General features: G+C 41.9%; 1 protein-coding gene across 1 annotated transcript; it reads right to left on the reverse strand.

Annotated features, from left to right (window-relative positions):
• Positions 1–484: 484 nt before the first annotated feature.
• Positions 485–5,241, reverse strand: cnih4 (cornichon family member 4; the record flags this gene model as incomplete). The annotated part of the gene is made up of 5 exons (XM_083917711.1): positions 485–1,345; positions 2,864–3,004; positions 3,851–3,963; positions 4,179–4,247; positions 5,173–5,241. The coding sequence occupies 5 exons, from the start codon at positions 5,239–5,241 to the stop codon at positions 1,318–1,320; spliced, it is 420 nt and encodes a 139-aa protein (XP_083773837.1). The 3' UTR covers positions 485–1,317.
• Positions 5,242–15,414: the final 10,173 nt, after the last annotated feature.

The raw sequence follows: 15,414 nt of genomic DNA on the forward strand, positions 1-15,414 counted from the left end.
TGCAAGAAGTCAGGCTGTTCTTCCTAACAAGAGACCATACAACATAGGCATAGAAAAGGGTTCACTTTTTTCCTAATAGAAATATTCAAATATTTACTCCAATGTCTCCAATGCCTTTCTGCCTGTGTCCTCTTCACAGTTTGACCAACGCCATTGCCACTACATACTGCAACAAAGTCAGCTAAAGACTATTAGAGCAAAATATTTTTGTCCTGAAACCAAAGGTCTTTAGACTTAAGTTCTCAACATATGGTTAAAGTCAGTGGAACCTTACTGGGTGGGGAGGGCCTAAAAACAAATAATTTTTAAGGTTTAAAGCACTATCTGCATTTATCCCCATTTGGCTTTAGTAGAAAGAAAACACACTCACCTTATATCCAGGTATACACAGATAAATATGACTGAGTATTGTGCTTGGTAATATACAATTTCTTCAATGATTCTTTTTGTTTCTCTGTTTTCTGTGAATTTGTCCTATATTTCTTACACGCACTATGTTGATGTTGCAATTACTCTGTTGGCGATAGGTGAACAAAATAACTATTTACTTGTCCATTTGTTGTTGTAGGAGATTTTGTCATGATTGTAATGAAGTGTTAAAGATTTTCATCCATTTAATTGCATGTTAAGTTACGATACTAAAAATCAAGGAGTGAGTTAAAACAATGGTGACTGATCATATGACCCACCCATAAAAGCACTTGTTTCCCTTTTTTTCCGAGTATTCCAATCTGCAACAACTAGATGTAAATAAGCCTGCTGACAGTGGTTGGTCTGTCGGCCCAGAACGTCCCTAATTGTTTTGCTGCGTTCACTTGTGATTGGAAATCAGGAACCTCCAGCTTCTGAGTCAGGCTTGTAGTAAGGGCAGAAGTGTAATAGGAACGTGTGTGTATGTGTATGTGTATTTAAGAGGGGAACATGTAGGGGACGGACTGAAAGTAGAGAGGTGAATGTGTGTCAATAAAGTTTATAAGAGAGCAAAAAAAGTCAACACACATAGTGACCATGAACGTGACAAGATGGAGGCTCACAAATAACAGGCCCGCAGTTACATCTTAATGCCAAAGAGGCCGCATAAACAAGGTATCTCAAATCTTATGGGTGGTTTAAATGGTTAAATATTAACCTTAGTATTATAGTCAAAACTCTGGGATTCTGACAACACAAATAACACTGTGAACCTCAGTATGACAACAGGGATGGTAAACTTCTGTCAGATCTTCTGGAAGATTTCATGCATACAGTACAGGAGCAGGATGTGAGGGGGAAAACAGCAGAGCCTTGAGTTAAGAATTTCGCAGCTTGTTGTGTGCTTCAGTCATTGATCAGAGCCAGGATCATACTGGAAAACAGTGGTGGGAAAGATATGTGTTAATACAGAACTAAATGTGTACAGCCACCAATATTGTCTGTAAGCTGATTGCTGAAGGCATTGAACATGTAACTAAAGCCGCACTCACACTGTCCATCCGTATCGTGCCAGAGCATGTTTCATGGAAAGTCTAGTTCGTTCGACCAGTATGAGTGCAAGCGGTACGCTTGCTGGCCACGGCCCGTTTGAGAGAGGTGGGCTTTCGTAAAGCACGTTTGCACATGTAAGAGCGCGAGCGTGCGCACGAGCACGAGGCCTACGGCAGTTCTGACGTCATTTTATGTGTGCCTGTTGGGACATAGAAAAAAAGAAGGACGGACCATGCGCGGACTTTTAAAACAATGGTGGCGAAAGGTTCACGTTGGTGTGATGCGGAGGTGGAGTGTTTACTGCAGATTTGGTCAGATGAAAATATGAAAAAAAACAGTTGGACAAGACGCACAAAAACTCTGAGGTTTATGGAAAGATTTGTAAACAAAGCGACGCATCAGGATGACGTCAATCAATGCGCGTGACGTGTTACAGCGCAATTACGTATAGGCAAGCAAGAAGCATTCGCGCCGAGGCCCAAGAAGTGTGAGTACGAACGAGCCTGGGGGGGGGGGGGGGGGGATCGGGGGGGCACGGTAGGGATGGACAGTGTGAGTGCACCCCAAGGGTCTGCTTACATTTGGCCCAGTTGATCAGAGAGGTGTGAAGTATGATTACCCCCCCCCCCTCCCTCTTCTCCTGCGGCCCAGTTGTATAGTTAAACAGTTGCACTCACACTGGTCAAACAAACTAGACTTTAGGCTGTGAATTGAGCTTGGGCAAAGTACGAATGGTAAGTGTGAGTAGACACTTAGGGCGCACTCACACTGTCCTTCAGCACCGTGCCCCGTGCTTTAGGGTACTTGTCCCCCCTCCCTCTCCCCCCGCGCCCCAGCCCCGTTTATACTCACACTGCCTGGACCTCGCGCAAATGCTTCTTGCTGCCCATACGTCATCATGCCGTAACACGCCACACGCATTGATCGCGTGTGTGTGGCTTTGTTTACAAATCTTTCCACAGACCTCGGAGTTTTTGTGCGTCTTGTCGACTGTTTTTGAATATTTTCATCCGACCAAAATCTGCAGTAAACGCTCCACCTCCGCATCACACCAACGTGAACCTTTCACCGCCATCGTTGTTGTTGTTAAATGTCCGCGCATGGTCCGTCGTTCTATTTTCTATGTCCGAACAGGCGCACATACCGCTACCGCCGTAGGGCTCGTGCTCGTACACGTGCGCACGCTCATGCTTGTACATGTGCAAACGGCTCTACAAAAGCCCACCTCTTTCAAGCGGGCCGTGGACGGCCCGCTGTCCGCAGTTATGCGCGGAACGGGTGCACTCACACTGCTTAAACGTACTAGGCTTTAGCTGAAAAAACGGTTTTTGCCCGATACAGAAGGACAGTGTGAGTGCGCCCTTAATGTCAATGTGTCTGCAGATGTTGTTGCTCTCACCTATACAAATAAATGAAGAAGCAGAGCAGGTGGTAACCCAGTTTAATCATGGCCTCCTTCATGTGGGATTTGAGCTGACCTCGGTTGTGGATCTCAGTGGGGTCAAACACGCCCATGTTTCCCATCGGAACCTTCACATATCTGCAGGGACCATGCAGACAAGAAGAGAGTAAACAGAGGAGCCTGTATGTTCCAAATCACCTGACTACACCAGCACTTGATGGACATGAACTCCGTGTGTTAATATTTCTGAGTTTAATTGAGAGATCAGATAGGAATGTCTGTTGGCTAATCCAGTGAATGAAATACCATATCATGAATATCATACTGCATAGCTAAATATCTATTGTCTCACGGTATATATTGCTGTATAACACCGTGTCCTAACAGCATTTGAATTGAGTGAGCGGCAGCAATAATATCACTTTGATCACATTGTTTCCTATTAGAATGTCGTAGGTGCCCACGATTTGAGCTAAACTTTTGATGGACACCCTGTTTCTATTTATTCCTGTCACACGCATTGAAAAGCTGCATGCTGGACGAAGAACAACTGATCACGAATTTGAAATGATGAGTTATCTAAACAGACGTCCTCATTTTACTACAAACATAAATCAATGTGTTGTTGTAGCTAAACAGGCCAGATAAGGTAAAGCCAGAGGAGGCTCAGATGAGATGACTGTCACAGCATGTGTGCGCGCGAGTGCGCGTGTGCGCGCGCGCGTGTAGCAGGTCCAGGCAGACAGCGGCCTCTGTTAAGTGAGTGCTGCCTCCTTGTTAAACACATTAGGAGCCCACGGTTGCACATGACATTTACCTGTTTTTTCAGTGGCATATTTTACAGCTAAGTGTGGACAGAGAGTGCAAAATGATGCAATAGTCTGACACTTGCGTGTTGTTAGGACACGGTGTTACCAAACCAACCCTGCAGAAGAGCATGTTCTCTCACAGGTAACGCAGAAAATAGCAGCAGTATGAGCATACCTATAAATGTTCCAGGCTGCTACAGGCAGGTTGAGGAGGAAGATGAACCAGTGCATGGAAACCAACATCAGCATAGTGGAGAGACACTGGCCAACCATCTCTGGAATCACCCACTGGAAACACAAAACAAAATCATGGATCAGAAACTAACAAACTTATCTTTGTAGCATGTAGCAATAATAGGCAGTAAAATAAGCTTTAGCAATCAAATAGTGTTCATAATAAAATACATTAAAACAAATAACAAGGCACTACAAATAAAAAGGGGTCAAATGTGTGAGGTACATGTATTACTCTGACAGTAATAATCCTGATTAACATGACTTACTTTGTTCAGCTTGGAGCAGCAGGCCCTGGCATTGATGTAGTCACATTCTAGATCAGACAGCGTGATAATCTGAGTTTTAAATCAAGGTGCCACAAACTGGTGAGAAGAATCTTAGAAGTTTTGAATACAGAATTATTATTTTTTCAATGGTAAATAGACTTGGTAAATGGACTTCTTATCAAACCACCCACACCCAGCCCTATGTTTGCAAACTATCAATTTCTAAATCATTCAAAAAGCACCTTAAGCATTGACAATATCCAATTGATAGTGATACCATCCATAAAGTAAAACGGTAGATGCAACTTGTGATTTACGCTAGACAACTTAATCTAGTTAATTAGATCTCCCGTTTACTGCTTTTGTACATCTTAATTGAGCCCATACGATGGCTTACTGCACATTCATTCTCCATTTAGACATGACCAGAAGAGTTAGAACAGAACTGACATGGTTATTATTAACAATTGTAATATAAGTGAGTATCCTGGTTAGACTACTGTCTCTAACCAGTATAGTCCCTTAGATCAACATGGTTAGAGACAGTAGCATAGTTGGAATAACTAACCATTTTGTTATTTTAATAATAACCTCAAGGTCATCGGTAATGGTTCACATAAGTATCATAAAACGGTCACATATCTTGGGCGTTAATGTAGCTGGAAGTAACCAGGAACAACAAACATTTTTAAATGGTTTATCCTCCACCATGTTTCTGTTGATTTAAAACTGCCCATGTAACTTTAGGTTTTGTTTTGACATTCTTTCGAACAAGCCTTGGAATCCGGTTCCTTTCTGCTGTTAAAATAGGTTCGTTTGAACTTAACGTCAGTTCACTCCTTTCACGGAATCCTGTAACAAACCGGCTAGCTCGTTAGCGCTAACGTTATGTACTAAGATAACGAAAGAAGTTCAGAGGAACCTTCGGCCAGATAACATTGGCCGCTCTGACAACTAACAGAGCCGAAAGAAAACACTTAGCTGAAAAGGATACAAAGTAGACCGAGAGGAATATCAGTGCACAGCAGTCCACAAGTGACAGAATGAACACTGCCGCTTCCATTTTTCTTTTTCTTTTTCTTCTTCTTGTTTGCGGTTTAAGGGCAGCCGGCATCCAAAAGTTGCATTGCTGCCACCTATGGGACTAACACCTTAGTGCTCTATACTCTACTATACAGCCCAATGTCTTTTAAGAATCTGAAAAAACAGCTTTTTCCCCTCCTGCTTGATCCCACTTCCAAAATACTTTTAAGAAATACTTCTTTTAATCCAATTTTTTCGCAATTCTCTTAGAAGGTCTTGTTAGCGGTCATATTTTCTGCAAGACATCAAAACATGTCGTACTGTCTCAGGTTCCAGACAGGAACACAAGCCACTCCGGCGTTTTCCTAGAATAAACAAAGTGCTGTTCAGATATGTGGGACGAATTCTCATTTTAGAAATAATAATCTCTTCCTTATGTCTAAACCCCCCTCTTTTGCAGATGTTAACTAAGTCAGTACCCTACTAGATAATGCGAATAGGTGCCTTCCTTTGTTTTCTTGCTCACAGAGCTGCTGCCATTTTAAAATGGTTTCCTGCCACACTATACTTTTACCCTCTGCCTTTGATAGATTTATTTTGACATCTACAGTTTCCTTTAGAGCAGCTTCCTTGGCCAACTTATCAACCTTTTCATTTGTTGCAATACCAACATGAGCTGGGACCCATAGAAATTATATTTCTATCTCTCTCCTTTTCACATCTCTTATTGCCAGAAGAATGTCATATACAAGGTCTTGTAGACTCTTTGATGATCCTTTCCCAACTCTATTGATAGCTGACACAGAGTCACTACATGTCAAAACTTTATGGTTCTGGATCTGCTCTGTCCATTTCACTGCCATCAGGATTGCATATAATTCCACTGTGAACACATTGAATTTCCCCATTGTGGGACAAATAAAGGAATTCTTCTTCTTCTTCGAACACGCTTAGGAAATTTGAGGTTCTCTTAAAAGCTTGGGCATTCCATCCTTGCACAACGAAAGCTGCTCCTGTAACGCCTGTTTCTGGATTCTTAGAACCATCAGTGAAAATTAATATGTGATCTTGATATTGTTCTATTACACCACCACCAAATTTGATTCAGGACTATCTGATTTAATCTCAAGTACCTCTAAGTCGATCTTTGGTACCTCCAGTTCCCATAAAGGAACTGATGGCCACAGTACTCCTGTACAAAAGTTCTTGTCGTATATTGACATTTCCTGTGCCACTGCATTCCCGGTCCATCCAAAACTCGGGAGTCTTGCCACCTCTCTCTCCTAGCTTTCCTGTATTGTTATTTTAACTGGGTGGTCATCCCTTTGACCCATCAAGCTGACCCAATAGTTAGCCTGAAGCTGCTTTCTTTTTAGACAGAGTGGCATTTCTCCTGTTTCTACCTGCAAAGAGCATACTGGAGAGGATCGCACAGCTCCTGTACATATTCTAAGTGCCATAGCTTAGACTTTATCTAATCCAGCTAAAACGGATTTGGCTGCAGATCCATAAACCAAATATAACCATATTCAATTCTTGCTCCGATTAAATATACATAAATTTGCTTCAAAGAAGTTATATCTGCTCCCCACACTGTTCCAGCAAAACATCTCATTAAATTCATTACATTTTTACATTTATCTACTAATTTTGATACATGATCCCTCCATGTAAGTCTTGTATCAAAAAACACACCAAGAAATTTAAAACTTTTAACCCTCTCCAAATTCCTACCATACAGCTCCAGTTTTATCTATTTTCTTTGGAGTAAAAGACACAACCTTAGTCTTCTCAATAGAGAATCTAAAGCCCCATTTCCTTTCCCAGTCCTCCACTAGTGTTAGAGCTTCCTGTACCTTCTTCAGGGTGTACTTTACATTTTCCCCCCTTTTCCATAAGCTACCATCGTCTGAAAATAGTGATTTTACAATACCTGGCTGAACATTAGCAAAAATATCATTAATCATGATGTTGAACAGTAATGGACTAATCACACTTCCTTGTGGTGTCCCATTTTCTACCAAGCACCTTCTAGATGTTTCTTTCCCTATTTTCACCTGGATACTTCCATTACCAGTCCATCACCCAGTTAAACATATTTCCTCCAATTCCTAACATAAGCATTTTGATTAAAAGGCCCTCTTCCCATAGCATATCATATGCTTTTTTTCCACATCTAAAAATAGTCTCTTTCTTTACCTGGTCTTTTCTTATTTCATCCTCAAGACATATGACTGAATCAATAGTACTTCTCCCTTTTCTAAAACCACTCTGACAACTAGTCATCACCCCCCTTTCTTCAATAAAGTACATTATCCTTCCATTCACCAACCTATAACAGATTTCATCGTTACCAGGAGCAGAGTTCTTACACTTATCCACAGCATTTCTTAACTCTCTCAGTGTGAATGGAACATTATATTTATCCTCTATTTTGTCTTTCTTTTGAATAATCTCAGTATATAGACTCCTTGTTTCTTCCCTACCCCTTCTTTCTTCTTCTGATAAATTACTTGAACTATGTACCTTACTCAGTGTGTTCACCATCATGTCTGCTTTCTCTAGGTTTGATATAGCCAACTGTTCTCCATCTGACAGGATTGGATAATTCCATTCTCTTCTATTACCTTCCATTTTCTTGATCATTCCCCATACATCATTTATATTAATAGTACTTCCAATTGAGGTACAATAATCTCTCCAGTATGTTCTTTTTCTTTGCCTTATAGACCTTCTCACTACTGCCCGTGCTTGTTTATAATCAATCAGATGTTGAAAGTTATGAGTTCTTTTTAACCTTCTAAATGCTCTATTCCTTTCCCGAACTGCCTCTTCACATTTAGCATTCCACCATGGACCACTTTTCTTATAGTTTTCCTGAACTTTTTTGGTATTGAAGCCATTGCAGCCATATAAATACTGTGTCGTAACTCACTTTCATTTCTTTCAACATCATTTGTTTCTTGGATTGAACTAATGTACAAATCACTTTCTTCCTTAAATCTCTTCCACTCTGCTTTTCTGAAAATCCACCTTCCATGGCTATATTCTGAGCTCAACCTTACATCAACATCCAGTTTACATATAATTGGGTAGTGATCACTTCCAATAGTGCACTTCCCATTCACATTTGGAGCCATTCTACTCGTCCCCTTTTGTCAGCTATCATCGAACATGTGACGGTGTTCTTGGTGCAGACACCAATAATAAGCATGCCAAATGTTTCTTGAACACACATTATTTCTGGTTTTATACTCCTACTATCTATAAACTTTTGCCAACAGACTCCTTGCATTCCATTGTAAAATAAACATAATACATATCATCCTTTCCCTTCCTTCCTGTTGGAAGTAGGGGAATTGCAAGACAGTCCCTTATTTCTTCCCATTTTAGGTCTACCATGCCCAAATGTTGAATTGCTGCCTTTGTAATGATTTGAATCCTTTCAGTTTTAGATTTAACCTCAGCTGTTGCATTGATTACCCCAGCAATAAAGATAACCAAGTCCCTCTTTTCCTCCCTCTCCTTTTTTTTCTTCTCTCTGAAATGTTCTTGCCTCTGTATCCACACATTTCCTGTCGGTATTTCCCCTCTAACATTTCCTTCATTATTCTTCTTTGTCTGTTCCACTCTTTTAACTGCTTCGGCATAAGGAACTCTATCCTTCCTTTTCACACTCTGAATCTCAGTCTCCTTTCTCATTACTTCGCACCCCCAGTAGGCCGCACTGTGTCTCCCTCCACAATTACAGCATTTAGGTCTTACCCCCTCTCCACATTTTCCATAGTCATGCTCCCCACCACATTTCGCACATCTTTTTTCTGGCACTTGTAGCATTTTATTGGCTTATGAGTGAACTCTCTTACCCTGTATCTCATAAATCCAAAGTATAACTCTGCGGGCAACTCTTTTATGCTGAACTGCATCAGAACTGACTCGGATTCTTTTTTCTCAGCTCCCTTGGTTAAGCGCTTTGCACTCTGAACAGCATCACACTTTACTGTTAAGTTCTTAACCAGCTCTTTCATCTCAATTGCTAACGGAATCCCATAAATCACTCCTTTACTTCCTTGTTCACCCACTTTTACCACCTTTATCACCACTGCTCTCCCAATAGCTTGCAGCTTTAGAGCTCTTCCAATCTGCTCTTCAGAGTTACATCCTATTAATAAATTGCCATCATTAAGAATTCTAACATATTTAACCTCCCCAACCTGATTCTTAATAATTTTTGTCAATTTTATTGGATCTAAACTCTTCACTCCTGGCTCTTCAAAACTCACCACGACATTCCATTTCTCCTCACTCCCTTTCACTTCCCTAGTCCGTTTTGCTTTATTTATCCTCCTTGTCTGCCAGTGCCCATCTTCTTGTTCCACTTCATCCATACTGCACCAACTATCTTCCTGATTCTCTGCCATGGTAGAGAATATGTTCAAGTCTATTGTATACCGGACCTAAACAGGTCGGTGGCCGATACTCCCACAAAATACTCTCTAATCTATTCTACTTCTACCAATCCCTAAAAAATGAATTGCGACTTTTATTTGTACAAAACAAAGCAAAGCAATGCCGCACTACGGACCAGACTGCACCCCATTTTTCTTTTTCCGTCAGCGATCTGTTTTCATTTCCGGCCAGTTCTCGATACTGTGCGCCCCAAGACAGTGACGTATAATTTATTGTGGTACTGCCATCTAGCGGACTGGAGTGGAGCTGATGACAGCACAACAATAGGAACTGGGTACACACCTCATACACTGACATACACGAAAAAACTATAGGAAGACCTTAGCAAATGTATTATTTACTCTTTCATTATAGATTTTATTTTACTTTGGAAAAAAGTTGTTTTTGGTTTCCATCATTTTTCTAAGAAAGAAGGAAAATGTTACTTTTTTAGTAAATTTGTTTTTATTCCTTGCAAAAATTCATATTCATGAAAGTACATTTTCTGAGAAAACACCTTGCTTTTATGCTTTTCAAAAGGAATGGAACTTTACCTTAAGCTAATCACCAAATCAGCAAACGAAAAGGCTATTATTTTCTCTCATCTATGTTCTAAAATTAAGTTTACTGTCAAGTTCACATCAGCAATGAAAGGTTTACTGTCCTGAAACATGTAATCCAATCACAATCGTCTGTCTCTATCGAAGCCCGGTTAGCTGGCTCATTAATTGTTTAGGACTTCACAGATCTCGGAGAAGGCCAAGCTATGTGTTTTGGTTTGGAGAGTGATGGGAAAACTGACCAATAACGGTTTGATTTTAAGTGGTCGGAAAAAAACAACAACAAAAGATTGTTGGCCTTTGTGAAGTCCCTACAGCGAGCAGAGTGGCGCGGGCGCGAGCAGTTGACAAAAACTTAAAAGAATTAAAAACGGAAGGCCGGTTCCCAAACTGGAATTAAAAGACTTTAAGGTTAAGAAAGTGGAAAGGCATTTCAAGACCAAAAATTATCAGCGATATCCATGGATGACAGGCTGTAAGGAAACGAACAGGCTGTACTGCTGGAGTTGTTTACTTTTTACAACTGACAAGTAGGGATGTCCGATAATATCGGCTCTCCGATATAATCGGCCGATATTGAGTGAAAAATGTATTATCGGGAATTATCGGTATCAGGTTTTTACAGCCGATGTTTTTTCTGTAGGCTTCAGCATTTCCGAGTCTGCATGAATGCAACATGGTACGTTAACAGGCTTGATGACGTATAACAACAACAACACGCTAGACTCGTAGGTTGCTAACCGTGGCTAACAAGCTCGCTCGCCCGGTGCATGAGATGTCCGTGGTTTGGAAATATTTCCAAGTGTCACCTACTAAGAGTAAATTTGCGATTTGCATTGACTGCAAGGCGTTGGTTATAAGAGGAGGAAAAAAGGCGTCTCCCTTTAATACATCAAATTTGATCACCCACCTCAAGAAGAATCATGCGGAGTTATACGCTACATTTGTGCAGCAAAGTGATGAAAAGAAGCAACAGCCGAGACCGAGAACAAACCTTTTTCTACCGTTCAAGATGCCGGGTTCACCACACTTGTAGTTCCTCGAGCCATGTTATGTCATGCCCAGTCGCAAGTATTTCTCAGACCAGTGCTTACCTGAATTGTACAGCATTGTTTACAGTCACAGCCAGAAGGTAATTTCTGGTGCTGTATCCATTAGATCCACTACAGGTTAGCATGTTGAGCTTGACTGCAAATTTATTGATTGTATTATTTGCTAAGTTATGGCTCAGTTGTTACTCTATGTTTGTTTACTACTTTGGACTGAAGATATGCATCTTCCTGGTTTTGATATTGTCTGTAGTGTTGTTTGAGGCAAAATATTCTCTCTAAAAACACAAACAAATAAATGAATGGCACTTTTTTGGCACTTTTTTCAATAACTTATTTTGTACAGAGAGTGTTTACATTTGAAAAGCCATGTTGCATCTATGTATGCATCCAGTGAGGCATCACAATACAATTAGGTATAATGTGTTAATTCCATATTAGGTGATATGTGATGTTCTTATCTTAACAATTTTGGTGTAAAAAGACTGCAGATATCGGTATCGGGTGATATCGGTATCGGAAATTAAGGGTTGGACAATATCGGATATCGGCAGAAAAGCCAATATCGAGCATCCCTACTGACAAGTCATCCACCTGGGTCAGCAGCGGATTTGTCAGTCTTGCAAATCTGACAAAGTCAGCCCACCGAAATCAAGATTCTGCGGCACACCTGCAAGCCACGATCAGTTTTAAAACTTTTGGGGACACAAGAGTTGATCTTCAACTAATTGAGCAGCGCCGCAACCATACTACGGCCCACAACAACAAGATCAGGCAGAACAGGGAGACCCTGAAACGTCTTATCAATGTTGTCACATTACTTGGAAAGCAAGAGGTGGCATTTTGAGGACATGATGAAAGAAAAGATTCCAAAAACAAGGGGAACTACTTGGAGTTACTGGAGTTTTTGGCGGAGTATGACAGCCCTCTGCGGTGTCATCTGGATTCGACCACTTTTTTCATCGGCACCTCCAGCAAAATTCAGAATGACCTGATTCAATCGGTGGCGATGCAATGACTGAGGCAATGAGGAAGGAGGTAAGGAACACACCTTTTGTGGCCATTATAGTAGACGAGACAACTGACATAAGTAATAGCGCTCAGATGTCATATGTCCTGCGTTACACCACTGACGGTGGTGTGAAGGAGCGCTTTTTCCAGTTTGGTGATGTCAATGATGATTAGCGATGGCCGAAGCCATAGCTGGACACGTTTTGGAGTTTCTGGAGGACTGTGCCTGCACCAATAAGGTGATTGCCCAGTGTTACAATGGAGCTGCAGTCATTGCCACTGGACTGAAAGGGGTCCAAGCTAAAATAAAGTAAAAAAATACCCCAAGCTCTCTTCGTCCACTGTTATGCGCACTCTCTGAACCTTGTCATGTCTCAAAGTGTTGCTAAAACCAAAGTGCAAAAACAATTGCAGCCTTTTTCTCAAAATCAGCAAAATGCACAAAACTCCTGGATGAAATATGGCAGCAGAGATTCCCCAGAGTGACTCCAACACGGTGGAACTTTTCATCATGTTTGGTTTGCACTGTGTATGAGCGGAGAAAAGAACTCTTGGAGCTCTTTGAATTCATTGTGGACAACCACAATGCTCTTGATGGTGATGCTGTGCACAGCACTGCTGACAGGCTTCGAGTTCTGCTTTCTCCTCGCCACATTCAACTCAGTGTTTTCCTACTCTGACGTGCTATTTGGGATCCTGCAGAATAAGGAGTGTGAAATGCAGTTCTGTTTGTCCAGCATTGATGACTTTTGGAGCACCCCAAAAAGAGAAAAGGCCAAATTTGAAGCCATCTATGAGGACACGGTGCACGAAGTCGGAGGTTCCAAGCGGAGAGTTGGAGACGTACGCACAGCGCACCAGCAGCTGCACAGTGAAATCCTGGACAACATTCTCACTCAGCTGAGGAACAGGTTCAAGGATCATGAAAAACTGATGTTCCTTGCCCTTCTCGACCCCAAGAAGATTGCCTCATACAGAGAAAACTTCCCCGGCTCTGAGTTTCAGAGCCTCGCTGAAAACTACGGGCTGCACTTTGACCTCCCCAGGCTTAAGACTGAACTGACAGTCATGTACAACATGGCAAACTTTGAGGCAAGGAGCCCATCAGACCTGCTGCACTTCCTGACACTTAAAGAGCTGACTGAGAGCATGCCGCAGCTGTATCACCTCACCTGCCTGGTGCTGACCATGTCCGTGTCCACTTCCTCGGTGGAGCGATATTTCTCGGCTTTAAAGCGCATCAATACGAATGCCAGAAACAGCACTGGACATGATCGCCTGGGAGCTCAAGTCAAAGGACACACTTTAGGACGCTGCCATTGTCCACTTCACAAAGAAAGCACTCCACAAGCAACCTCAAAGCACTCCACGAGCGGAAGCTGCCTCTCTGGCGAGCGAGAGCAGATCCTGTTGAGCTCAACGGATTCATATCTGCTCGGGATGGTTAATATCTGTGAGTGTCAAATCAAATACATCGCTCGTGAGTCATTGTTTTGTGCGCTGGAATTTTGAACCAATTTAAGCTCCATACTTATGGATCACTCCGTTATTCAGCTGTCTTTTACATCTCCTGGTGGATGTTAAAGAAACACAGGTTACTGGAAATTTAATTCTAATTTATTAAATGGCTTTTATGATGGTAAAAACAGCCATTATATCTGACGCAGAGGGGATAAGAGAAGGCTCAACATATCAGCATTTTAAATGTCACATTTAAAATGCTGATGTAAAATGCTTAATGATGCTGCTATAGGCCTAGTCTGCCGGGGGATAATCCTGTTCCTGATACTCTGAGCTTCTCTCCTCTCTGTTTGTATCATTCATGTCTCATCAATGCATGTTACTAATTCAACTTCTTCCCCGGAATTGTTTGTGCGTTTTTTGCTCGCAGGTCTCTGCTGATTGTGGTGGTGCCTGCTGCCGTGGTCCTGCATGACCCTTCCTGCTACTACTATAACTATTAGTCATATATACTATCACTAGTCGAATAAACTATAAAATTTGTAGCCATAAAAACACCATAAGTGATATGTCTTGATGTATCGTAGCTGCTATTGCCACTACTCATCATTGATCATGTTTGCCATCATAATTATGTATTTTATGTAAATCATAAATAAGTCATACAGTGTGGTCTTTACCTACTCTGTAAAGTGTCCTGAGATAACTTTTGTTATGATTTGGCACTATAAATAAAATTGAACTGAAGTGAATTGAATTGAATAGTCTGCGGTTATGTGTAGACTACCGTACTCGAAAAGACGCATTTCCTCTTCCTCGGATTGAGGAGTCGCTGGATGCACTCACGGGAGCCCGCTGGTTTTCCGGTATGGATCTAGCCAGCGGTAACAATCAGGTCCCAGTGGCAGAGGCCGACCAACCAAGGCAGCATTTTGCACTCCTTTCAGACTTGTGGGGTAGAATCGCATGCCGTTCAGGTCGTGTAATGCACCCATCACTTTCCAGCGTCTCATGAAACAAGTTTTTGGGGATCAGCAATGACAGTTGTTGGTATTGTACCTGGATGACATTGTGGTCTTCTAGAGAAGTTGGAAGTAGTTATGCAGTGGTTACAACATGAGGGTCTGAAGGCAAAGTTGACAAAGTGCTCCTGTTTTCAACAGAATGTGCAATATTTGGGCCACATCATTTCAGCCAAAGATGTTTCAAGCAAGCTTGAGGTGGTAGCTACTGTCGTCGCTTCGTGGAGGGCTTTGCCAAGTTGGCTGCCCCTCTACATCGTCTGGTAGCTGAACTTGTGTGGTTAAAGTCCAGACGGCCTGAACCTATTGTATAAAAGTGGACAGGAGAACCCCAGCTGAGAATTGATGCTTTAAAATCTAAGCCTACATCTTCACCTGTGCTGGCATGCACTGATTTTTCACGTCCATTCATCTTGGAAGTTGACGCAAGCCATGGAGGCCTGGGCGTAGTCCTCTCCCAAGAGTTTGAGGGAAAGGTGTGGCCCATAATCTTCGGTAGTCGAAGTTTAAGGCAGACTGAGCACAACCCCGTAAATTATAGCTCCATGAAGCTAGAGTTTCTAGTGCTTAAGGTCAGTGGGCCTGCAGCCTGTCAGGCTACTGTTCAGGCTTTGCCCCAGCATCTGCCAGCAAACATTGGAGAACTTCAACAAGCTGATCT

Source organism: Echiichthys vipera (assembly GCF_963691815.1).
Source record: "Echiichthys vipera genome assembly, chromosome: 8".
NCBI classification, from domain to species: domain Eukaryota; kingdom Metazoa; phylum Chordata; class Actinopteri; order Perciformes; family Trachinidae; genus Echiichthys; species Echiichthys vipera.